The 26290-nt window shown below is 41.1% G+C and overlaps 1 protein-coding gene across 1 annotated transcript; it reads left to right on the forward strand.

Annotated features, from left to right (window-relative positions):
* The first annotated feature begins 6172 nt into the window (after positions 1-6172).
* LOC113079757 (BCL-6 corepressor-like) lies at positions 6173-16748 on the forward strand. Its single transcript, XM_026251961.1, has 5 exons — positions 6173-7028; positions 7919-8064; positions 10539-10616; positions 11537-11687; positions 15330-16748. Exons 2-5 carry the CDS (start codon positions 8028-8030, stop codon positions 15622-15624), a joined length of 561 nt encoding a protein of 186 aa, XP_026107746.1. The 5' UTR covers positions 6173-7028; positions 7919-8027; the 3' UTR covers positions 15625-16748.
* Positions 16749-26290: the final 9542 nt, after the last annotated feature.

Raw genomic sequence — 26290 nt, forward strand, 5'->3', positions numbered from 1 at the left:
TTTTTAGTTAATATCTAAACCTTAAGAAAATATAAAACTGTTCAAATGAATAACTAAATGCCTTTTACGAAGAGCTATACTGTTACAAGCAGCTAAACACTGACAATTTCTATTTGGCTAAACTGGTCTTCACTGATATATAAACTATGAATGGTGTACTATATAAACTATTTGTAAAAAAAAAAAAAAATACTGATATCTAAATTGTTTACGAATATGCTTATGCATAGCTAAATGTTTACGAATAGCTTAATATTTGAGTATTAGCAAAACAGTGACACATTCGTAAATTGTATATGTAATAGATAAACTACGTAAAAAATAGCCAAACGGTGTGTAAAAGAATAGACTAACGGTTGTTTACTAATAGATAAACGAATCGTAAGCGAATATCTAAATGTTCTGAATACCCTATGCATGTTTTCATGAATAACTGAACAGTTAATATTTAACTTCGTTGCTTTATTCATATAGATAGTTTTTGTTTACTAGCGAGCTAGCCAGGAATCGCTACATTGTTTTGGTTTTAGCAAATCTGTCTGTGTATAAACGCCAATAATTTAGTAATAGCTAGAGTTTAGCTAAACTGTGTAAGAATGTTAAACTGTTCTTCGCTATAATAGATAAACTAACGGCGAAGTAATACCAAAAAATATTTTTCACTAATAGCTGAACAGCGTTTTTCCCTAATGATCTTTTCTCCAGACTGCGGGAGAGAGAGAGAAAGAGAGCTGCAGTGTTCCGCTCGCGGTGGGTTTTCTCGCGCGCTTGTCGAGAGCGTGGGCTCTCGTTACCGCTGAGTCTCAGGGCTTTGTGATTTTCCCCGCTGGCGCTCGGGGTCTAATTCTGCTCTAATGGCTTTATAAATGCGCTTGGTGACATCGGTTAAAGGCGGCTGTTCTCGCGGGGCTGTGCGTGCGCCACAGATACGGTGGGGGAGCGCGCAGCGGAGGGCACTCGCCGCCGAGTGTGTGTGTGTTTGTGTGTCACAGGAAGCGAGATCAAATGTAATCCTTCCCACCCTGTATTCCTCGTTTCTCTCTCTCTCCTCTCTTTCTCTCGATCACCCTTTCACCTCCCTCTCTACACCCTCACCACGACCCTTAGCAGGTGGGGACAAACCTTCCGTCCGCGTGTGTTTTTTTTCTGTCAGTCGACAGCGGCTTGTTTTTTAGGCTTCGTTCGCTCCGTCCCCCTCTTTTCCCCTCCTGCGCAGGAAGCCGCTCTCTCGCTGTGTATGTGTGTGTGTGTGTGAGAGAGAGATAAGCCCCGAGCAACGCACTGAGCTGCCAGCGCTCTCTCTCTCTCTCTCTTTGTGTGTGTTAAGCCACGAGCAGCTCCGCGGCGCTGCCAGAGCTCGGAAATATGACATGACTCCGCGGCCGAGGCTTTCAACAGACCGCGGCAGCTGCTCCGTGTGTGTGTGTGTGTGTGTGTGTGTGTCAGAGCGCTTGAGAACGACAGTTCACACACTTAAACGTGGCACTCCATCTCGGTCCCAGCGCAACTGCAGTAAACATGCAACGCAAACGGCACGTAGTTTTGCGCGCGCTCTCGTTTCCATTTTCTCATGGGCTCGCACCTTCAAAACAAACCGTTCTTGGCTTGATGAAACTCCCGGGCGCCTTTGATCGGTTCTCTCTGTGTGTGTGCGTGCGTGTGATTGAGTCATTTTGGCTTGCATTTCAGGCATTAACCAAGCGCAAGTGGAAAAACCTGCGTGTTTTCCACCGTTGACTGCATGCGCGCGTCCGCTGGTCAGGCTGGTCCGTTCAAGGCCGCGTACTAAGGATTCCGTGCAAGCGGATCTTTGATCTAGATGACGACCTCAAAACAGTCTGTGACCTGAAATAACCCTGTCGCATGCATTGACTGCAACCTAATCTGATCTAAATTCCCTCTCAGATTATTTGCAGTCTGCATATTTTAGGGGGGGGGGGGGGGGAGGCGAAAGTTTGAGGTTGAGCTGATTTAAAAGCATAGTTCAACCCATAATTAAAACTCTGTCATCATTTACTCACCTTTTTCTGTGTGACACGAAATAAGATATTTAGAAAAATGTTTCAGTGCCCACCCCTTCCCCATAAAATGAAGGTTAATGGAGTCATCAGTGTTGTTTTAGACATGTGTTGACTGGTCAATAAATTAAGACAGAATTTCCATTTTAGGTGATCTATCCCTTTAAAAGCAAAAGTGTTCACATGTGAATGTTTGCAGTTTAGTAACCAGCAGAAAGTGTGTGTGTGTGTGTGTGTATACAGAGGGTCAGTGAGTCGTGTGGGTGTGTCGCGCCCTGTTTTGTCACTGTCTGCCAAGCCTGAGCAAATAGCAGGATACAGACCTTCAACTCTCAGAGCAACGGCAGTTATATCTCGCAGTCTCGGCCACAGACGCCTCTAGACCGCCCAAAGTCCGCTCAGTGACTGTCGGATGCATATTGCACCATAAAACTGGAAAGCATTTTCTTGACTTGGCAAGCACAAAACTGATTGGCTGACTTCATGCAACTTTCGGAAAAAAAAAAAAAAGAGCATACAGGTTTTTTTCTCTCTCTCCAGGTACTGGATTAATGCAAGGTTTTTTTTTGTGTGTGTGGAACAACTAATAACTGGATTTGCCAAAGTTCTTTGACAGATTTGTATTTTTTTTTTTTTTGCCTATTATTTAGGTATAATCTGTGTAAGATTAGATAAACCCACCCTTAAACGGCATGTAAAAACAAACTGTGGTTTGCAAGGCGCCATACCAACCCGATCTCATGGAAGTGCATATAAATAGTACGCCACATAAAAGCAAAAACTGGTGGTACTGATGCGCAAAATTGGGCTTTGGCATGTATATGCTATGCAATGGACAGGATTAGGGTTGTGGGGTAGATGTATATCGTGTGTATGCAATAACTGTGTATTATATGCACAACAAACAGGTGTGTATCATATGCATGCCAAAGTCAATTTTTGCGTATGAATACCAAGAGTTTTACTATTTATATGTATTTTCATGAGACCGGGCTCACCATTCCGTCAAAGGTCTGGCTGAGCAAGACGGGTCACGTTTGCTCATGTAAGCGTTCACACTCATCCGCACGTTCAGTACCATCCTGGCCGGCTGTCAGGGAAATTCCTGATCCGTTAATGATGCACTTCTTCCGTGGAGGCCACCTCAACCCTTTTCCCTCTGTTATCAGAGCTCCCACTCCAGCCATGGCTCTCTCAATTAAAACCACGCTGAGGGAGTTTCGGTGCTCCTCCTTCCCCCTCCGCATATCCTGCTCTTTCGTTCTTGTCATTTTTTTTTGTCTGTCTCTCTCCCTAGCCGCTCACTTTCCGATGCAATGTGACGTCTGCTCAGTCTGAAGGTTGTTTTTTCCTGAGTTGCATGTAAAATTAGAACATTCGTCAGCACTGTGCGTAGCCGGAGGATCATTAAGCAACCGCTAAACATTAGACATTAGACAAAACTGCTTCAGTTCTATAGCATCTTTAGAATTAATCTCATAATTAACCATCTTATAATTCTGGATACCTTCAGAATTCCAGAACTCTTCATTAGCAGTTTTATAATGCAAACATTCTAGAATCCATCAGATTTAAAACTGCATCGAAGTTCTAAAATTCTTTGATAACTGGCTTTATTTTAGAAAATTTATCATTTGCTTTTGAATTTAAGAACTTTCTGAACTACTTCGGAATTCGATAACTTAACTGCATGTAAACTTAGACTGTTTATCAGCTGTCTTAGAATTCTGTGACTTAATGAAGAGTTGCAGAATTTTACTAACTGCCTATGAATTCTAGAACTCTTAGTTAGCGGCCTTAGATTCTGGAATTCTAAAAAACACCTATTATGGGAAGGTCATATTCTGCACCAAAAGTCCCTTTGCAACTACATCAAACTTTTATAATTGATCAGAAACCGCTTTAGAACTTTAGATCTATCTGAGAATTCTGTAACTGCCTTTTGAATTCTAAAATGTTTTATCAGATGGCTTAAGAGTTCAGCCTTAGTTTTTCTTGAAGCTTTGAAATTCTAGACTTGAGTTTGAACTTGTATCACAGGTCTAAGGAGGGCTGCCAGCATCTGAATTTGACTCCAGACTAGCAGTGACCCAGACTGGTTTCAGTTCAGGTCTGCCTTGTAAAGCTTCCCCTTCTTTTTCCTGTCTTGAGTGTCTTTCTTCCTAAGCGAGCTGTAGTCCTAGCTCTTTTATTTTTTATGATGTGGGTTGGGTTGACTAGGCTTTGAGGTTGTGGTAAAATGGTTGCACGTCGGGTTCGGTCTTGAGCCGGCCTGTGTCTTGTTTTGTGGGATTGCTGTTGTGAAGGGGTTAAGTGTCTTGAATGATGCATTGATTGCAGTTGTTAGCTGGGAGTCGTTTTAGCAGGGGACAGTGGGGGAGGAAACACTCCAGCAAAAAGCAGTTCTGAGGAGAAAATCACGACAAATCTTTTTCTCGCTAGGCTGTGTAACACTGCTTTATTGTCTGTTTAATGTAACACTCCGCTCGCCTGCCTGCAAACATCCCCACTGAGGAACTCCCTGAGGCAGGAGAGAAAAAGAGAGACCTCACTGGAAAGGGAATGAGGCGATGGAAAAACAAACGGAAATAGAGAAATTCTCCCTTGAACTGCGGCTCGCTTTTGGTAATTGACCTATCGGTGAGCCCCGCCCCCCTTAGTTACTGTTGCTCCCTCGGACAAACAAAGGGGGCGGCACACTGTCTTACAATGACAGCTGTCAGTGTGAAAACCTTGTCCCATGATGTTTTTGCACAATTTGGACACAGAAGGGCCACCATTCAAGTGGGAATTAAATATTTCATGGAGGGATATATATATCTATTTAATAGATTTAAAAATAAATTATGTATCGCAGGGTACGATTAAATTAATTTACATTTAACCAGTTTATGTAGAGACTCTAAAATGTAGACCTTTTGTTTGTGTTTTTGACCTACACGGTACATGATGTAAGAACATTTCGCTATTTAGGTTTGTACGTTAGCATGGACGCACTAGCTTTACCGTTCGCTAGTTTTAGTCAGAGATGCCTTGCTGAAGCACAACATTACATTAACGTTCTGAAATGAAATCTTAAAGTGAAAAGTATGACGAGTATGACAACCACAAAATGAACATTTTCGTCTTCATTGTGATTTGGGTTTGAAAGTTTAAGGGACATTTTGCTCTGTTTTGGTTGGATTTAGGAAATGGAGTAAAATAAATTATATTGCATATTCTCTCAGGATAACTGGAACCAGTGTCACAAGTACCACAGGCACATCATTTTTCCATTTTTGTAGCATAAACACCATTAAACCGATGCAAGCTTCGAATCTTCCAATGTTTCTCTATGGCGCTGAAACTTAAAGATGTCTGAGTTAGGCGATACTGACTTTTAAAAGTATCGGTATCGAAAACCAAATAAGTGGTATCGCCCATCCCTAGTCCAAGTTCTGCTCCCTGTGCAACTGATACTCAACTGCCATTGGCTCATCTGCATTTGATGGGAGGGGCTTATCGATAGGCCAAGTGAGCGTGGTAAGTGTATGTTTTACCTTCCTTGTGTTTTGGTCCACCCCTCCTGGCAGACAGGAGTGAACATCCGCACTGGAGCGAGAGTTTCCCGTTTGGGCTCGTTAACGGCTCGGCGCCCCTGCTAACGGCTTGGTTTTTTTCTGTCATGCCGGCGGCATGCCGTATCCTGGATACGGAGCCGGTGGGAAGCGCGAGGCAGAGCTGCTGGCAGCAGTGTGGGGCAGGTCGTACCACTGTGCGACTCCGTCGGGGGAGGGGTTGAATGCGTTCTCTGAGACGCTGCCAGGGTTGAAGTGCGAGTGCTACGCCTCTTGAATCCTAATGCCCTCATTCGTCTGAGCGCTGAGCGGACACCAGCCCTCCCCTCTCCAGCCCATCTGTGTGTGTGTGTGTGTGTGTGTGTGCGCTCGCTTGTTTTTGATGCCTCCGTGCATGAGGAATCAGCTCGCAGTGATGGATGTGGGATTTCCTTTAAACCCGAGCTTGCAGAAGAACTCTCCTATTAAATCTGCAAGGGTTCTCTGCCATTCCAGCCTCTTCCAGACATTGTTCTTAACCAGCAGACGGGAATGGCAGGAAGTGCGAATGGGACAATACATATAATGCCAAATCTGAGAAATCTGAGTAAAAAACTGTCTATTGACAGGCATGCACAGTTTGCCTGATGGTTGATAAAAAAAAATGGTGAAATTGAAGGGATGTTGGCAAATGATAGAATTCAAGGGTCTTTTGAATTGTCCCTGCACAGAACATTCTAGTGACCACAAAGCAGCGTCAGGAGCGATTGCTGACGTTTTCCTTTGTGGCTGCTAGGGTGTTCTAGATTGGCACAATTAAAAACAACCTCGATTTGTATCATTTGAGATCCTCCTTCAAGCAACCACACAGCAAAGTCCTGTCTAAGAATTGTATAACAACGTCCTTAGCAGTTTACTGTGTTCTTTTGGCTTGGGTTGATGTAGAAAAGCTTCTCGGTTTCGCACGGGCAAACATCGTTCACATTTCCCCTGCCTTTAAAGTCTTCTTGCAGACTCTGCTTCTTGCAGACTCTCTATCTCACACTCCCTCTCACACACACACACACACACACTCACAGTGCCGTCTCAGGCGTCTCATATAGAAAGTGAACAGCAGGCTTGGGGCAGGATTCGTCTGTAAAGCCCCTGATACCTCACACATCAATAATCAGCTCTGGGCGGAACTGTCTGTCTGCTCTCTTCCCGTCTCTCTCTTTCTCTGCGCTCTTTAATGGTGTTTAATGAATTTCATTCCTCGCTGCACCATAGTAACCGCTCGTCTTCTGTCTCTCTCCCGCTCGCTGTAGGAGGTGGTTTTGTACTGTCTGGAGAATAAAGTGTGTGACGTGAATCATCGGGATAATGCGGGTTACTGCGCGCTCCACGAGGCCTGTTCCCGCGGCTGGCTCTCCATCGTACAGCACTTACTGGAGCACGGGGCCGACATCAACTGCAGTGCACAGGACGGCACCAGGTAAGCACACATGCATTCATGATATCACCTAAATAGAAAAGCCTTACATGCAAGGCTTATTTCTGTGACTTCCTAATGCTTTCATCACACTGCGTTCAGAAGCATGTGCGTGTACGGATAATTACACATGCGCACACGTGCTGACGCACACACACTCAATGTCAGTAATTATATGTTTGGTAATAATGGCTTTACAACAACAGAAGAGGCCGAGAATCTTAGTTCGGATAATTACCGCAAGAAGAGCAGATTAGGCGTGTGAGATCGCTGTCTTCGCTATACACTTAAAAATTCAATTTCGTTTAGCGTTCCGATTCAGGAAAGATGAATGACAGTGACAGGTTTTAATGACTGTTTTATTGGGCAATGCCAGCAGATAAAATGAAGGTAATTATGGACAAGTGAAGTAATTGAACTGTTTAAGCTAAAAGAAAATCTCACAAATGCCAAAGAAAATTAAATAAATAAATAAATAAAAATATATATTTAGGTTTTTGGTATTAAAAACCATCAGCAAGTGGATTATGATCACAAGACAAATAATAATTTGTCATTTGTAATAAAACTGTTCTGGTATTATTGTGAACCATTTGTCAGTGCACATTATTCTAAAGATTGATTATTTATTTATATATCGATCTATAATAATAAATAATGTTAATTTTTTTACTTTTATAGTAAACATTTACCACTTTCTCCAAGGCAATTTTGTTGTAATGTGAAAGTCAGAGGTGAACTCTGGGATTGAAAATTATGGGAAAGTAAAATAAATAATACTTTTCATAATCTAATCAAGATCTGATGGATAAAATAAATATAAGCCGCAGTATAAATGTAAAAAAAATTTTTTTTTTTTTGAGAAGTAAGTATTCTTCTCTCTTTTCCAACAGGCCTCTCCACGATGCTGTGGAAAACGATCATCTAGATGTGGTCCGACTGTTGCTGTCATACGGCGCCGATCCAACTTTAGCTACCTATTCGGGCCGCAGTTTGCTGAAGATGACCCACAGCGACATAATGGAGTCTTTTCTGTCTGGTAAGAGCGCGCTGTTCCTCTCTTCCACATCTATTCCCAGAATTTCCCTCCTGTAGCCGGGGAAGGTTCGGCTCCGCTTGGCTATCTGGTTACTAAGCAACAGCTGGAGCAGAGGAGAAGCCTTTAGCTCCGGCAAATCAGCTTTCCCTGAAAGGAGATTATGTGTGTGTGTGTGTGTGTTTGTCTGTGTGCGTGTCTTTATTTGGTCTTGTGTGGCATGTCTGTTTATAGGGTGTGCGGGTTTGTCGGACGCAACAATATTTGGAAAAGCTGGGTTGTATTATCGAAACCGTAATCTGGGTCTAATCTGGAGCCATCTAAAATAAAATCGGGTGTTGTTTTATGGGTTTTAGAAGCTTTTGACATCATTCTGACCCTTTGATTTTTATTTATTTATTTATTTTTTAATATATATAGCTGTTGTCCATATGAGTGATTTTTGGAAAGTTTTCCCGTTACACCTGAAGAACAGCATCTGAATGGCTTCAAAGATTTAAATTGGGTTTTAGAAATCTAGATGTAGCTTAAATGACTTTTAAAGCTACAGCATGTGATTTTCGCCCCACTAGCAGCACCAAACAGAACCGAAACGTATTCGAAAACAGTCATTATTATGACAAACGCCCTTGCCATCTGTCATTGGTCAGAGAATTGGACAAATCCCGCCCCCACTTTATGCCATTGGTTACAACCCTGTTGTGATGTCAGTGCACTCAAACCAAAAAAAAACTGCAAATCCATTTGGTGCCACTAGTGGTCTAAAAATGTCACACTGAATATTTAAAGCAGCTGTATAGTTTTGTGTTTTTTCGAGCCTTGGAGCCCGCTATAGTCGTGATTTTAATGATTATCGATACATGCGCATTTATGGTTTTTATAAATCAGTCCACACTTTTTATGGCAGTTCACTTACAAAACTAGCATAATGCCAGAACACACATTTGGGTAAAGCTTGAGAAAGAAACGGAAGCTTTTTACTTTATTAAAAGTCAGTGTTCCATTTGAATGATTTAAAAACGTAAATTTCAGGGGAAAAAAATACATTGAGTTGCTTCAAATGCTCTTTTTTTTCTACTGTGCAATGTAATTCCTAACCTGTAAAATATACTGTTTGCCAGACCAAAGACATTTGTTTGTCATGTTCTCGACAGTTTCTTTCAGTGCACAGTTTTATGTTGAAAATAACCCAGAATAATCTTTCAAGAGTTGTGTATACCATTACCGTTCATCATTAGTGGAGCATTGACCTTGTCACTGTGCTGTTCGCCACCCATTGTGTGCAGAAGTAAAGTTTTAATGCTCCAGGTTAGACGTTCGCATGGATAAAGACAAGCTGTGCTCCGGGAGCATGTGAAGATGACATTGCAGGAGACGTGGCATTTGCCGAGACGGCCTTTCCTGTGTTTGTGTTAACACTGACCCCTCTCGCCCGAGCACAGCCTCGCCATGACTGTCCGGAGGAGTCTCTCTCTCTCTCTCTCTCTCTCTTCCAGCGACAGTAGTAGTGTTTTGTGAGGCACAGCTTGATTAATGGTCAAAGTTGTGAGCTGAACTAGAGGGCATCGCGAAAACAATTTGTACACAGCCGGCGTTTGTTCTTGACGGCAGTCGCAAGTTCTTTCCCCTCCAAAGCCATCTTAATATGTGTGTGTGTGTGTGGATTAGCTTCAGGGCTGCCAGTTAAAGGGCAGCTCAGTCACATGGTGGAGGTTCACACTGACTGGCTGCGTGCGTGTTTGATTATGCATGAGTTCGTGAGGCAGGAAAGAGCTCGGCCTGGAAGCGCAGGGCATCATATTGTGTGTGTGTGTGTGTGTGTAAATCAGCAGGCTTGTCCCGTTCTGCTGTCTGCTGCACTGATTTAAAGACCCTCCCCAAATTTGTTTTCCCTCTGTGGGAGCCTTCTAATCAACCGCCCTCTCTCTCTCTCACTCTCACACTCTCTCTGGGTGGAATTGTTAATGGCTGCGCTGGCAAATGCGGCTCCCGTCGCCGCTGGCTGTGCTTCGCAGCACCAAGTGGCATCTGAGCGTGCAACCACATAACGCTGGCAGAGCATCAGAGCTTCTGCTGTCTGTAGAAGACTATTTTCTTATTGTCGCTTGGAGAATGTGGTCTGTTAAGCAATTGCACGATATATCGGTCATCATATCTGCCAAACATTAGCACTTAATTCCCTTTTATTGATATTAATCGCTATTCTTGTAGCGTCATCTATCATCTTATTTATGTATTAATTTTTTGTATTACTTTCTAGATATTTGGTAACTAGCACTTTTTGTTTATTATTGTTATTAGTTTCTTGATTTATTATTATTATTTTATTATGTGCATTTTCTTGGAATTACGAGCATGATCTTATGCTAATATTAGCTTTAAGTTTAGCTTTATTTTGCCCAAAATTCTGTCAGTGCATTTCTAGTTGCTTCCTGTTTACATCAGTAACGGTCTCATCTCTCTCTTTCTCCCTCTAGATTACTTTGCTGACCTGCAGGGCAGAGCGGACGATGACCCCGGCGTGTACTGGGAGTTTTACGGCAGCGCAGTGTGCGGTGAGTACCACTTTCACACTTGAACACACACACATACTCCGAAATGCACAAAACACTCACAGCAACCGACGTAAGAAACAATGGAGTAGAATCACGCAAACAGACAGACAAGACGGGTAAACACCTGAAGGTAAATCTCTGTGTGAATCATCAATGTTTGTAGACGGTCATTGATCTAGAATTGAAAAAAAAATAGAAAAATAGCTTCCGTGTGTGTTTGTACCTCTGATGTTTGCTTGAAAGTATTTATATAAAAATCCCCGTCCTGTGAGTGGTGGGGTCGGCACCATGGGGGCAAAAATAGATGCCAGCATTTTTTTATTGCTCTTTCTTTAAACGAATTCTAGCTGCGTAGCGAGAGTTCCCCTGGCTGCCATATATCAGCAGATCGCTCAGTGTGTGCATGTGTGTGTGTGTGTGTGCGAGCGGGCCCGTCTCCAGCTGGCCGAAAACAAACCCACTGCTACTGCACATTTTCCCTTGGATTCCTGGAATAACAAAGCCGGTGGAGAAAGGGAGGTGTTGAAGGGAGCCGCGTGGCTATTTTTGGGAGCTTTGCGCTGCCTTGGAAAAACCCAAAGCGCAACAGAAAGAGGTAGAGGCGTCTGTTTCGCTCCGAGGCGTACGCTGTGCCGCTAGCACGCACGAACGAGTGAAGTGGCTTCACACGCAGCTCTTCCCGCAGTGCCGCTTGGAAGAGAGTGCAAATAGGAGAGCGCGTTCAGAGAGCGACTTGAGAGCAGTGCTGGGAAAGCATGTCTCGGCGTGAATCCGACAGGGAGAGGGAGGGTGGGAGGGATTTTTTTAAGGGATATTATGGGTGCAGAACCCATTGTAGCTCACAGAGAATGTGTGTGTTTGATTCCATAATTCACACTGTCTCTCATTTTTTAATCAATATTTTTCTGTCTTACTAACAGAGCCTGCCGATGACTCGTCTGGTTATGACATCCTAGCTAACCCACCTGGACCCGGCGAAGACGAGGAGGAACAGAGAGAAGTTTTTGAGTTTGAATTTTCCGACCGGCCGCTGCTGCCATGCTACAACATCCAGGTTTCTCTCTCGCAAGGGTAAGAATCTAAATCTTTAGTCTTGACTGACATTTGTCCATGACGACTTTTGTTTAGAATGAAACCAATTATTTTATCGGTAGGGATAGTGGGACTATAGACGTCGCTTTCAGGTAAAAGATGTTGAGAATCAGTATACTAGTTTGAAATATTGTAAAGGTGGAATTTCGAAGAATATTTTTTTCGAAGCACGATGCTCGTAATCATTTGTTGAAGTAATTCAACTTCAAGAAAGGTGTTGGTAATTACTATCAAAAGTTTGGTTGTCATTGTAGTATCATAGATGATGCAAAAGATGGTTTGTTTGTACATCATCAAATTGTTGCAATTGTAACCATGGAGCTAAAGTAGGACATGGATCATCATTAGTCAAAAAATCTGATCAATATTAGAGAATTGCACATTACAAAGTATTGCACAGAATTGTGCATTATGAAGAATTGCACAGTTCAAAGTATTGTGCATAATTGTTGTAATTAGCAAATTCTGACTAGCAGGACATTGCTAGTTGTATGCGATGTTTCTAGATGATTGTGGAATAAGCAAAGCCATTTTAACTGATTCTTAGAATTCATCAGTAGAGATTGAGGGACAAATCATCCTGTCATTAATTACTCACGCTCATGTCATTTCAAACCCGTAAGACCTTCGTTCATCTTCAGAACACAAATTAACTTCTTTTTGATAAATCCGAGAGCTTTCTGACCCTGCATAGACCACAACGGAACTGCCTTGTTCAAGGCCCAGAAAGGTAGTAAGGACATTGTTAAAATAGTTCATGTGACTCAGGGGTTCAACCTTAAACAAAAACAAAAATAACTACTTTATTCAGTGATTTCTTCTCATCCGGGTCAGTCCTGGAGTACCATGACGCATGCATGTGCATTCCTCTTCTTGTAAACAAGGCGCAGCACATCTGGGTTCTACAGTGGGGAAAATATTTATTTGATCCCCTGCTGATTTTGTAAGTTTGCCCACTTACAAAGAAATGAAGGGTCTATATTTCTTATGGTAGGTTTATTTTAATGTATAGAGACAATAACAAACAAAAAATCCAGAAAAAAGCACATTGTATAAAGTTTAGAAATTGATTCGTATTTCAGTGAGTGAAAGAAGTATTTGATCCCCAAGCAAAACATGACTTAGTACTTGGTGCAGAAACCCTTGTTGGCAAGCACCAAGGTAAGACGTTTTTCCTTGTAGTTGTTCACCGGGTTTGCACACATCTCAGGAGGGATTTTGGTCCACTCTTCTTTACAGATCCTCTCTAAATCCTCAAGTTTCCTTGACCGTTGTTTGGAAACTCAAAGTTTCAGCTCCCTCCACAGATTTTCTATAGGATTGAGGTCTGGAGACTCACTAGAGCCCTCCATGACCTTAATGTGCTTCTTCTTGAGCCACTCCTTTGTTTCCTTGGCAGTGTGTTTCGGGTCATTGTTATGCTGGAAGACCCATCCATGACCCATCTTCAGTGTTCTGGCTGAAGGAAGGAGGTTCTCACCAAAATTTTACAGTACATGGCCCTGTCCATTTGCCCCTCAGTGTGGTGAAGTCGTCCTGTACCCTTAGCAGAAAAACAGCCATAAAGCATAATGTTTCCACCTCTGTGCTTGACTGTAGGGATAGTTTCTTGGGTTTGAGATAATGCCAAAGAGACTTTTGGTCTCATCTGACTACAGCTCTTTCTCCCAAGCCTTCTCTGAATCATTTAGATGTCCTTTGGCGGGGGACCATGCGGGCGCTGCAGGATTTCAGTCCATTGCGATGTAGTGTTACCAATGTTTTGCTTGGTGACTGTGGTCCCAACTGCCTTAAGATCATTAACAAGCTCCTCCCATGTAGTTTGGGGCTGATCCCTGACCTTTCTCATGATCATCTTTACCCCATGAGGCGAGATCTTGCACGGAGCTCCAGACCGAGGAGAAATATTTAGTAAATCTTCCATTTCCGAATAGTTGCACCAACAGCTGTTTCCTTCTCACCAAGCTTCTTGCTGATGTTCTTGTAGCCGATTCCAGCCTTTTGCAGATATGCAGTCTTCTCTGACATCCTTTGCTCTTTTTTTTTTGGTTGGTATTCTGTCTCTATCCGTTAAAATAAAAATAAACCTACCATAAAAAATTACAGACATTTCATTTCTTTGCAACTGGGCAAACTTACAAAATCAGCAGGGGATCAAATAAATATTTTCCCCGCTGTATGTCAAAACGCCAGCTCCGGCATCAGGAGCACCACACGTAAGGGTGGTACTCCTGTCAACACGCAGTGGAGAATGAGACGGAAAAGAAGAATGGTTGAATAAAGTTTTCCTTGCGCAAAAAAAGTATTCTCGCAGCTTCATAAAATTGAGGTTGAACCTCATATGTCACATGGACTATTTTATTGATGTCCTTACTTCCTTTCTGGGCTTTGAACATCTTGCTGTCTATGCAGGATGAGAAAGCAATCTGATTTCATAAAAACATTTCATTTGTGTTCCGAAAATGAACGAAGATCTAATGGGTTTGGAACGACATTATGAGTTCTTTTTAAGCTGAACTATCCCAAAAGTCAAAGTCAAGTCAAAATTTGATCGTGACTAGACAAATTGTTGGTTTACATAATAGCTGAACCTTACGTGAGTTAGCTTTAACCTACATGACAGGTGTTTCCCTTAAGAACTGCATGACTGCAGAGCGTGTCGACTGACTGACGGGGATGACGTTAGTTTAGCATTAGCAAAGACGTGAGGCCCGTTGCACTTAAACAGAGCGAGGACAGCAAAAGCGTGCGCGAGAGAGACAGTCTAGTGACACGCTGCTAAACAGACACAGCTAATTACCTCCCACACAGGCTCTCGCTCTGCCGTTATCGTGCTCCGCTCTCTCGCCACCCCTCCCTTGCTCACCCTCTCGCTGTCTCGCTCCCAGGCTCAGCTGCCGCGCTCACTGTTGTGTATAATCTTCAGTCTGCGCTTGTCTCTGGCCTTCCCCTCCCCCGTTCTCATTCGCCCTCGTTCGCTCTCTCTCCCTCTCGCTCGGCGCAGCTGGCTGATGCAGTATTAATGGCTTTCTGCTCTCCTCACATTTCCTCCCCCTTCTCGCTCGCCCTCTCTCCTTCGCTCTCTCTCTCTCTCTCTCTCTCTCTCTTTTTCCCTCTCCCACTCCATTCAGCGCTCAGCGCTCCGCAAGAGCCGCAGACCGCCTCAAGTGCCATCGATTGAGCACTGCCTGTTACTGCCTTCCCCTCTGTGTATGTGTGTGCGTGCGTCTGACAGGCTCAGTCTACGGTCTTTGTGTGTGTGTGAAGCCTATTGTGTTCCTGGGCAAGTGAAGGCCTTGAGAATCTTTGTGTAATTTTGTCTAATTATCTGAATGCGCGTCTGTTCTGGGGCAAGCTTTTGACACGGTGTATGTGCACATACAATTTTTTATATATTTTTTGGTGTTTCTAAGTTTGTGCACATGTTCTGACACATTTTGCCTTGGCGCTCACATGGACACTGCAAATTTGTGCCATTTTTGCGCATCTTATTTTTATAATGCCACGAATAAAACTAAGCCTGAAATAACCCTTTTTTTTACGTAGTGATGAAAACTAGCATGAAAACATTGCTCTCTTTTTTCCAGCCAATTAATCTTTTTCTCTCGTTCTCCTTCTCAGACCTAGAAACTGGTTGCTGCTCTCAGACGTTCTCAAGCGCCTGAAGATGTCTGCCAGAATGTTTCGCGCCACATTCACGCACCTCGAGGTAGTGACTATAGCCGAGGCGGAATTCTACAAGCAGGCGTCTCTGAGTCAGCTGTTCTCTTGTCCGGAAGAGCTCGAGGGATTCATGCCCGACAGCAAGGAACTCTTGGATCTGGTGGAAATCAGCGCCGAGCTGGTGGCGCTGCTGGGGTCGTCGCTCGAATGCTTGGACGACCGCTGGGAGCCAGTATCCAGACCACGCTCATGAGCTTCTGAACATGCACGCACACTCATACTGACTCTCGGAAGGACCCTTGGAGACCTGTGGTGAACTTAAAGCAAAAGAAAAAGGATATTCTGAGGCAGTTCTTGACATTTCAAGGAACTTCTGGACTGGTAGCCAAAGGCGAAATTGGGTCCCAGTGCAGCTAATCTTTCTGTTTGGCTTCGAGAAGGTTTCGGAACAACTCCTTGCGCTCTTCTCGCTTACTAATTCTCCCGGTGACGAAGCAAACCTGTACATAGTGTACCGTCTGCAGATATGGAAAGAGAACGTACCTGAGAATTGGACCAATGTCTCTGGCTAACTCTGAGATATGAAGCCATGCTCGCAACGAAGAACTCTTTCATTTAAAAGAGATGTTTTCTAAATAAGAATATAAGTATATATACAGCCACTGTATTTTAATTGTGTGTATTATAAATAGATATATATAAATATATATATATATATAAATAAATAAATGTGTTTATGCGTATGTGTGTATTATATATATTATATATATTATATATATATATATAATATGCGCTGCCTTTTTTGTCTTGTTTAGTCAGGTCTTTATTTTATAATTGGAGTTACAATGTTGTAAATACATAATCGGGTTGAAATGGGGTTTTAATTGTGATGTCAACTTTAGAGGTGTACAGAGGCCAGAAGCCCCTTCGGTTCATCAAGAGTTAATTAGCGCACTTCATCAGCGATGTTCCTCTCCTGGAGTAGATGTTCTTATGGTGTTGACCCAGTAACCAGTGTGGGATTTTTCGGTCTCCCGTGTTAAACTCTAATCTACAAAGCTGTTTCGTACCCTGTACGCAAGCTGTTGCTTTGACTAAGTCACTTATTTATGAGTAGAAATTAAGATATTTTGACGTGGCTTTTCTTTGTAAAATATTAAAGTAATTGTAAAATACTAACCTGATGCTTTGTTAGGCAAAGACATGCTTGAACTTGTAAATAATGGGTTGACTATTTCAGTAACTTGTTTCTGACGTGTGTTATTATTGTTTTTTTGGAGAAGTGTTCGGACTTTGTAATTATATACGCTATCATTTGTATTTATATTTTACCAAAAAAAGTTCCTTTAAATAAACGGCAATAAAAGATTGTGTACATCTTGTGGTTTTATATTAGTCACATTTACAACTAAACTGACCATATTTACTCACTGGTCTTATTTTGCTTGTTATATCAAAAACATGGATAAAATTTGATAGTTTCACTCTGAAATATGTTACAGTATACAAGTAAAAAAATGGTTTGGGAATGTATTTTCATGTTGTTAGACCGAATAGAGCATGCAATTATATGGCTGCTCTGATTAATTCATGCACAAACAGATTATTAAACCTCCATGTTTGTCGCCATAATCTGAGATTAAGGTCTAAATTCCAAAGCGACATTTCTGCCATCAGATCAGCCCTATACAACAGACGAGAGAGACCGCCACATCCTGTGCTGCTGGACAAAACAGGAAATGAAGAGTTCGCCGGAAATTAGAGGCCTTAGGCAGGAGTGAGGGAGGTTTTTGTTGGTCTGATAGCAATACGGACATTATAGGCTTGGATTTCGTTCCTTAACTTTAATGTAATTGTCACACTCCTTTCTACTAAGCTCTATAAACTTAAATCCCCTTCTTGTTTGTAAAGGAATGATTCACCCAAAAGCAGAGAGGCACAAACGTGTACTCAAAATTACTATAACAACAAGTAAATGTATGTATACGTACACAAGCATTTACAATGGCATAGAGCTCGGTACTAAACTAACTGATCAAAACGGACATTCAAATCACGTCATTTGTTTGCGTCGCAAATGTGGGAGAAAGCGAAAAAGATGGTTACACAAAATTTCCATTCTCCTTCATATGTAAACAATCACTATCAAAGATAACCAAATCAAGCCAATAAGCTCAGTATCCTAATATGTAATAAAATCCAAATTAACAAAGCTTCTCGTCTATGCTGAGGTTAGTAGATATTTGGTAAAATGGCCACTCTCCTAAAACATTTATACATAAATGTTTTATTGTGGTAATACACGATGCTGCGAATTCTGTTCTGTTGGTTTAAATTCCCAAGTGTTGTGACCTGAGATAATTTAGGCGGCATTGTTAATCAAGATGTCAAGAGACAGGCCTATCATATTCATCTGCGGATATGATGATAGCGAATATATAAAAATAGATGAGTTTGGATTGGTCAGAAATCAATTTAGCCTACATCTATAGGCTACACAAAACCTATATAGCCCAAATGTGAAAATACTGAAAATACCTTCATGGCTCCATCCAGACCTTAATGCTGTTTCTTCTGTGGGCCACACAATGTTTTCGTTAATACTCTTGTACTAATAGGGTTCTTTTTAAATTGTTTTACCAGTCCTTCTTGGGTTCTTGGCAGCCATTTTGACTTGACTGTCATTGTATATCCTATAGAAAAATCGCGCGTAGGGATGATTAACAAAAAATAAATAAAACAAATCCCCAACGACCTGAGAGTACGCTAAACACTGATAATTTTAATGTTTGGGGGAATTATATTTGTATCTGAGGCACAGTAATGGACTGCTGATGTCTATTTTCAGATGGGATCGCTCAGCTGGTTGAACTGAAGAGGTGTATCTTAATTACTCTAGTTAATCACACACAAAGGACTTTATTTTTTCTGTCCACTTTCTGAGTGGTCACGATTGTTTTTTTTTACAATATGCCTTTTTTAACAATGTGAAGCGATTAAAAAACAAGGGCTGTTTGTTTGAACTGGACCTGTTCATTTGTTGTGGTTAAGAGCTGGAGAGCAGTGTGGCTAATAAATAATAATAATTAACGCAACATACCACGCAATGCACTGATTTTACCACGATTGGCAGTGATTTGACAAAACAGTTTAATAAAATTGTTAAACAGCTAATTGAATAAAGTTTTATAAATGTAGTAATATTTACGTATTAGCATGTAATAATACAACGTAATAAAAATATGACAGGAAAAATATAAATATTAAGATAATCACAAAAGATAAACAAGGCGCTTAAATGGATTTTAATTGACTCTTATGAGAATTGATAAATGTCGTGCTTGTAAATAAATATGGAAATGAACATGTCACTGACTTATTGGCCATTTCTAGCTCTCTGATTTGTCAAATGTAGCTCAAATGTTGCGTGTAGCCGTAATTGACGACCGCGGACAGAGCCGTACACGGCCCAGCGCTGCGGAAGCTGGACTGCAGGGAAGAAATGTGGCCATCTAATTAAAAAACAATTAAATTACATTAGGCTTGGTAATTACACCCTCCCCCTTCCCCGGGTTCCGTGTTAAGACGGTTAATCCGCTCTTTATCTATTAGTCAGAGCTGTGACATTGACGGGACTCGACTCGATCAGAGCGCGCAGAGAGAGACAGATGCGTCCACCTCACACCTTGTCAACACTGAGGCAGAGCTTTATTTGCCCTGTTCAGGGCCGTATCAACCAATGGGCTAGGTGGGGCTGAAGCCACGGGGACGAGCAAGGAAGGATTGACTGTGGAGTAGATTGACTGGAAGGCAGATCTCCAAATTCACCGCCCCCACCACATATTAAAGCTAATATTTAGTTGAAATTTTCCCATAAATTCAGATTTCCATGCATTACCATTTAAGATCGAAACATAGTCTGAATTTGGTTTACCAATCAAATGAATTTATTCTATATTTGAATTTTGACTGATATGTGCAGGTATCAGGTGATCGCTGCCCAGTAAGCTGCATTACAATTTGCATACTAGGCCTTTCTGCCCTAAATAGTATTCGAAAATCGATTTTTTATTCCAATGCCTTCCATGCCTGCAAATGTGTCAGACCATAACCCCAAACCCATGCGAAGATAGAGTAGCAAAGTTAAAGTTTGGTGAACTCTGACCTGTGAATTTGCATCGCGTGCCACTAATAGAAAATCAAAACGTCACAAAGTGATCTCTCAGTACAGAAATGTAAAAAATGGAGGAATCGCTAATTTTAGCAGTGACGCATCATCCTATTTTACACAACACAACTTTAAAAGATTAGAAAAATAAAAACATTTCAGCACCGTCCGAGCGAATTTCGCATTCTCAAAGTCTACGGTGACCGTGGCTTAAACTGTTCACCAATCACAATGCACTGGGACAGCGTTTCACATTTATCACATTTAGTTTGTCTGAAGGTCTGTCTTCAACGAACCCAGAACTAATCGATCTATTTGTACCAGGCCAGGGAGAAAAATACTGTAATAATGAAAATTATGTGAAGAATAATGTGTTGTTAGAACCACCAAGCATGAGAGCATATTTTAGTACACCCCTAAAACAAAATCAAGATTTTGAAAAAGAGCATAATCGGACCCTTTTAAGCAGCGGGGCAGAATTAATTCTGGTAAATACGTGCATTAAAGGTGCAGTGTGTAAATTTTAGCTGCTCAGTCCCCCGCTCACCCCTCCCTTTACAGAAGCTACGGTGGCTGACACAGGTGAAGATGTCATAGTCTGAGACAACAGAGAGTAGCCAGAAATTAGGTTTCTTTACAAAGTTAAATTAAGGAATTATATTTACTTAATTATTCAATAAAACAAATATGCTTTTGCGAATATTACTTGTTCATCTTTGTGTCAGTGTTTCATTTGCATGAACAACATAGTGACGAAATGCGCTCTGTTTGTCCTTTACCAACCATTTTTGACATTGACTGTTCAGGAGTGACGCTGCCAAGTTTGTGACGGTCGGCTCCGCCTACTTTTGCTTTCAAAAATGCTTGTTGAAAACCTATGGGTGACGTCACGGACACTACATCCATGTTTTTAAACGGCCTATGATTCTGACGCAACAATTGCCTAAAATCAATTGTGAAATTGGGCTTCTTTTCTCATAAAGCATAAGCTAAATTAATTTCTAATTCAATGCGACAGTTTATATAAGATTTTTCTTTTACATAAAAATTTAACTTGTGGACATTTGCTTGCTTTGACTCATTTGTGCATATGACCCATCAACAAATGGATTCAGGTCTTCCTTTAAATGTAAAATAATAATAATAATAACATCTAAAAATTTCCCTATCGAGAAAACTGAATCAAGTGTTTATTTCTAGACTTAATTCTGTTGCATTTTCTGCACTCGTTGTCATCAAACACTGCAAATTTACATTGCTTATGCGACCAAAGTCACGTTTTTATATCCATGAACTACATTCATGTCACGGATCCTTGGCATTTACGAATATTTTGTCTCCTTTCCCTTGGCCTTATGGAATAGCCTAGCCCTAAGCCTATACCATGACTATTTCAGAATATCAACAAAAGTCATCTGAGCAGCTACTTTCACCTTTTACTTATAGGCTACATAAAACTTATTAATGTTAATTTTTGGATACACTACTTTTGAAAAGTATACATATTCAGTGCAATGTAAAAGGTGTCACTGACCAGCAGAGCGCTGGGTAGGGTATTATATTCAGGGTCAGACTGGGCATCCACTTTATTGCAGCTGTCGGAAGGTTGTGTGTGTGTGTGTTCCAAGGGTCAGTGCTGTGCCCATCTCTGAGAGGGGTTTGGCGTGGACACGCACATTGCTGGTTTGAGGGCAGGCAGGAAAAACGCTCTCTGGCGGATTAGGTAACCTCTACACTAATTAATTCTGCGAAGGGCCTTTCAGAGCGCCGCATGCAGCTCTCAGAGAGAGAGAGAGAGAGAGAGAGAGAGAGAGAGAGAGGGAGAGGGAGAGAGTGGCAGGCTGAAAGGATTGCATTATTCTGCGCTGCGAAAGGAAATCAGAGAGCGCGGGTCTCTGGGGGCCTCGGCGGCGCGCTCTAATAGCTCAGCGCGATCTCAGTGAGGATATTGCTGCCCTCGAGTGTGTGTGTGTGCCGGCAAGTGGGGGCTGGTGAGCGTGTATGCCGATATTTTTAGGGAATACACAAAGGATACGCATGAGGATAAGAGAATACGCGAAGAATGAGACACGGTTGACATTTTTGGACGCGTTTGGTCGTATGAGTAGGGCTGGGAATCGAAAATGAAAAAAATATAGTGGAACCGAATGATTTTCATGACATTCGGTTCTGTTAACGGCTTTTGAACGCCTACGGTTTTCCCAGCGGTTATCCACAGCGCTACGGTAAATAAAATGAGGTTTTAGCTCACGGTCTGAATGTGAAAAGAGAAAAGACAATAAATGGCAAAAACCTTTCTATGCATTATCTTCGCCGCACGACCAGCGATGTCCGACTCTTATTAACCGGTTGTTTCTAGTGAATTGGTCCGAAAGACTCCGGTATCCCATCATTTGTTATTTACATAAGGACGAGATATAGCAGAAATATTGAGTTCCATGCAGGCTACACCTGGGCGGACACACAATAGTCCCGCCCTAAACTCACGCCATTGGCTGATTTGATGCTGTTGTGTCAGTCTAGTCTGGATGTTACTCGACATTTAAATGTATAATATTTTACATTTAAGTAAAATTGTATGTTTAACTTAAATTTCATCCATGTTCTTCAGAATTTCAATGTCCTTAGTCCTTTGTGCAACAGTGTTTTAAAAAAAAAATGTATTTAAGAATTATCATTATAAATATTTCATGTGGTATCATGCAGTAATTTGACCTTATAAAAACAGTATAACAGGGCCGTGCACAGACCTTTTGAGGGGCATGTGCTGAAACTGAAAAAGGGCACGCCCCTCCCTTTTTTTATATCAAGATTATTAAGTAAGCCTGCATAAAAGGAAGAAATGGTCACATCTTCATGACAAATTCAATAACACAAAATAATAGTCTCAAAAGCTTTAGATTTATTCACGATTAATAACAACCATAATAATAATATTAGATAATATATAGATAAAGGGGTTCTTTAAACCTAATTACAACAGCAACCTTCTGTGAGCCATGTACCTGGCAAAATATTTGATACTGTGGTGGACCAGGGATGTTGGTCTCTTGAATGTCTCTTATTCACTACACTTTCCCCTAAAATAAGCCAGCAATGAAAAAATAAATAAAAATAGTGTGAAAAGTACAGTTGCAGTGAAAAACATTTCTGAAGGATCACGTGACACTGTAGTGTAAGTAATGATGCTGAAAATTCAGCTTTGATCAAAAAAATAAATTACATTTTAAAATATATTCAAATAGAAAACAGTTATTTAAAATTGTAAAAATATTACACCATTTTACTGAATCAAATAAATGAAGCCTAGGAATGAATCATGAATTACATTCTGCATGATAAAATATAAAGATTTCACAGTGGTCTTCTGTTATTTTTTTTATTTTTTTTTTAGTTACTACTACATTATTGTAGTAAACCATGTTTTACAACATTTTATACATGTGAGGATGAGCGGAGAGTATACCATAACATTATTAGCCTAAATGTTAATAAATTAAGTGTATCAGCAATTATAAATCAAAGAAGAAATTTCTTAGAAATATATGTTATCTAGGTGACGAGGATCACTCGTCGCTTTGTGTAAGTTCCCGTACGAAACAGCGCGGGGGTGCACCTGTTATGATTTCCGATGATAAAAACAATTGTGTTGTTGTATTACAATATATCGTATTTGACCAGCGAATGTGTGCAAATGTGATTTTTTTTTTTTTTGTCCGTCATTAAAACGGCGACGGTGCCTGCCGCTGCCGGGATCACATTACATTTTCATCTTATAAAAGATGAAATGCAACTGTATGCACAGGCTATTTAAGTGTTGGCTATGTATTGGCTATGACTAGATGGCAAATGCTAGCCCTCTCTCTCAGGCGACGTCCCACATGTCTCAGTCAGTGAGTCAGTCAGACATCAAATAAATAAAATATGAGCCTTTATAGACATAGTGTTTAGTAGTACTTATTCAAACAACAAGATTTACCCTTCGCAAAAACTTTGTTCAGCTCAGCTGTTGTCTACTGTGCGGCTGGCAGGCTGCTGTGGAACTTCAGTTGATTCTATTAATATAGAGGGGGCGGAGTTATCAGCTTACTGACAGCTTGAGGATCCAATAAGATTTACACAAGCTCGTTTTAAGAACTTTCATTTGCTAAATATTTGTAAAACAGACAGACAGACGTAAAGGGTGACCAATAGCATCGATAAAATAAAATAAAAAACCACCAAAAAAAAAGGGCACTTCGGAGTGTAAGGGCAAAAAGGGCATGTGCTCTGCACAGGTTGAGCCCTACCTGTGCACGTGCCTGCAGTATAATATAAAAATTATAATTAAAATGTTAAATGGCCTAACATAAACTATAGAAGAAGATAATCTGAGGAATATCTCAGTATTTATTTATTTTTGAAAGTCGAAAACAGATTAATTACCTGCTTTTTCTTTTCATTTTATTTTATTCTATTTTTTTTCTTCTTCTTTTTTTAAATGAAACTCAAATTACGAAACTAAAACTGCCCCCATTCTGCGGTAATTTACTTTAGGAGTCATTCATTCCTTCAATTAGTTCAAATTGCTGATTCATTCAGCTATGAAGTAAAAGGCTCAGTTTATGAACAGACTACTGAATAATTGGATTCGGTCAAAACACAGATTCATTCAGAAACTAAACAACTCTGTAGCTCACAGACAGGCTTTTATTTTATTTTTTATTTTTTTGCTTAATTGAGTAAAACAGACAATGTTTTGTTTAAAATATAAAAAAATATTGACTTCTTTTTTTAACTGAACTGATGTTTAAAATCACATTAAAACTTGTGATATTCGTGACAAAAAAACACTCCTGTGACTGGCCTCCTGCTCTGTCTGGTCATGTGATATCCCTCATCATATGATATAAATATGAGGCAATACTCATAAGGGGCATTTTTACCCAAATATCTTGAATTTTAGGAGTTCTTACCCTGAATCATATTTGTAAACTATCACCAGGGCCAGTGCGTTAACTGTTAAAATAATTGAATCATTTTATTTTTCCTAACGAATTTTTTTCATTGTATATGCATATATTAGATTTAGCATGTCACACTGCAGGACACTGCTGTAACTGTATATCAACATCTCAGACACACTAGCAAACAAACATAGCGTAAGAGCGTGTCATGAGTGAATGGCCTCTAACGCCGTCAGGAGCCGCTCCTTTAGTTTTCTCTGTATCTCACACATTCACACAGACTCGCAGATCGTGTAGGAGTTGTGCTCTCCAGTAGGTAACTGTGATCTTCCCATCTGTCCGTGCAGTCAGACGCTGGCAGCAGCCGTGGCTTGAAGGCGTGAGTGGTGGCGAGCTGGAACAAGGACGCGGGCATACGGCCAAAGCGAGAGAGAGAGACACAGAGAGAAAACACACGCTATCTGCCTCTCAGGTTGCAGGAAACAACGCCTCCAGCAACAGTTATAAATCAGGTCTAGCGCACAAACACGCACACACTCGGCGAGATCCACCTGTACGTCATTATATCTCACTCACAACAATTTTCAAAATATACACATCTGCGCATGTGTTTATAAAATACATTCACGGTGCTAAAATGACCTTTTAATTAGAGGCTACATGAAATTGCTTAACTAACACGGTTTTATGCCCTGTGTTGTTTGTACTTCCTGTTGAAACAGGAAGTTTGGGCGGGGCTCATCAAATCACCCATCTCTGTTTATTTTAAATTGGCAGTTACGTTTAGTTACATTACATGCATGATTTACAATTTTGCTAGTCAGTTCCAGTTTCTAAAATGGAAAAGCACTTTTAATTTTAAAGAGCGTTTGATTGGAGGAAAATCTGTGTAGTGCAGGATGATGTCATCAGTACCTTTGTTTTTTTTATATATATGTGTATATAGACAAAAAAGTAAACTTGTGAATGTTCAGGAGTACACTAACATATAGATTAGCGTTAACACGAACAGACATGGACCAAGAGCTGCGAACTATTTTATTTAAATAACATGAAAACCAATGAATCGTTCCGAGTAAGACCAAGAATAAGCTTTAAGAAAGTATCTACAGTTGATTCTGACTCCATGTGATCTTTGAAGCATAAAAATTATGTGCACAAGACAGTCAGATGTTTTTTCAGACTGTGCAGTCCAAGCGCATTTGGCTATCGACAAATCTGAGCACACACTCCAATTTCATGCTCTTGCGCGCACACACGCTGACTAATTGCCCCACTGGAATGTTACCCGACCTTTCTGGGCTGCGTCGGTTTAAAAAGATTTGTGTCGTCCCTACTTTCATCCCACGAGGGAAAGAAAATCTTGTTTCAGTTTTCGCCTCTGCAGTTTTATTCTCGCTCCCCGAGTGGTTTGTGTGTGCACAGGCGCGTTTACGACTAGTATGTGTGTGAATGTGCGTCAGGGGCAGCAACCTTGAAACTGCGTCTATAAACACGGTCATGTGGGCCGCCTGAAGAAGCCACTGGCACAATCTCGACTGCTCTCAGATGAATACAAGCCAGAACGGAGAAGGAGGGGGGTAGCAGATGTGATAGTGAGAGGACAACGAGATACACAACATCCTCTCGTTTCTCTGGCCTGGCTTGCCTTGTATTGGCGCAATAGAGTTATAGAGAAAACTCGCAGTTGTTGCGTTCAAAAAAGTGCTTCTCTGCAACAACAAAATAAAGTATTTTTTTCCAGAACTTGAGTATTCAATTTCAATGATGCCATAGATTTTGAGGCCTCTTCAAGGGAGGAGCGC

This window comes from Carassius auratus, unplaced genomic scaffold (genome assembly GCF_003368295.1).
Source record: "Carassius auratus strain Wakin unplaced genomic scaffold, ASM336829v1 scaf_tig00029160, whole genome shotgun sequence".
NCBI lineage: Eukaryota > Metazoa > Chordata > Actinopteri > Cypriniformes > Cyprinidae > Carassius > Carassius auratus.

Excerpts from the sequence above, each read along its gene's own strand:
- LOC113079757 (XM_026251961.1), top strand. The coding sequence starts at position 8,028 with ATGACCCACAGCGACATAATGGAGTCTTTTCTGTCTG. Across the intron at positions 8,065-10,538 it reads AATGGAGTCTTTTCTGTCTG|ATTACTTTGCTGACCTGCAG; the intron begins GTAAGAGCGCGC and ends TTCTCCCTCTAG. Across the intron at positions 10,617-11,536 it reads TTACGGCAGCGCAGTGTGCG|AGCCTGCCGATGACTCGTCT; the intron begins GTGAGTACCACT and ends TCTTACTAACAG.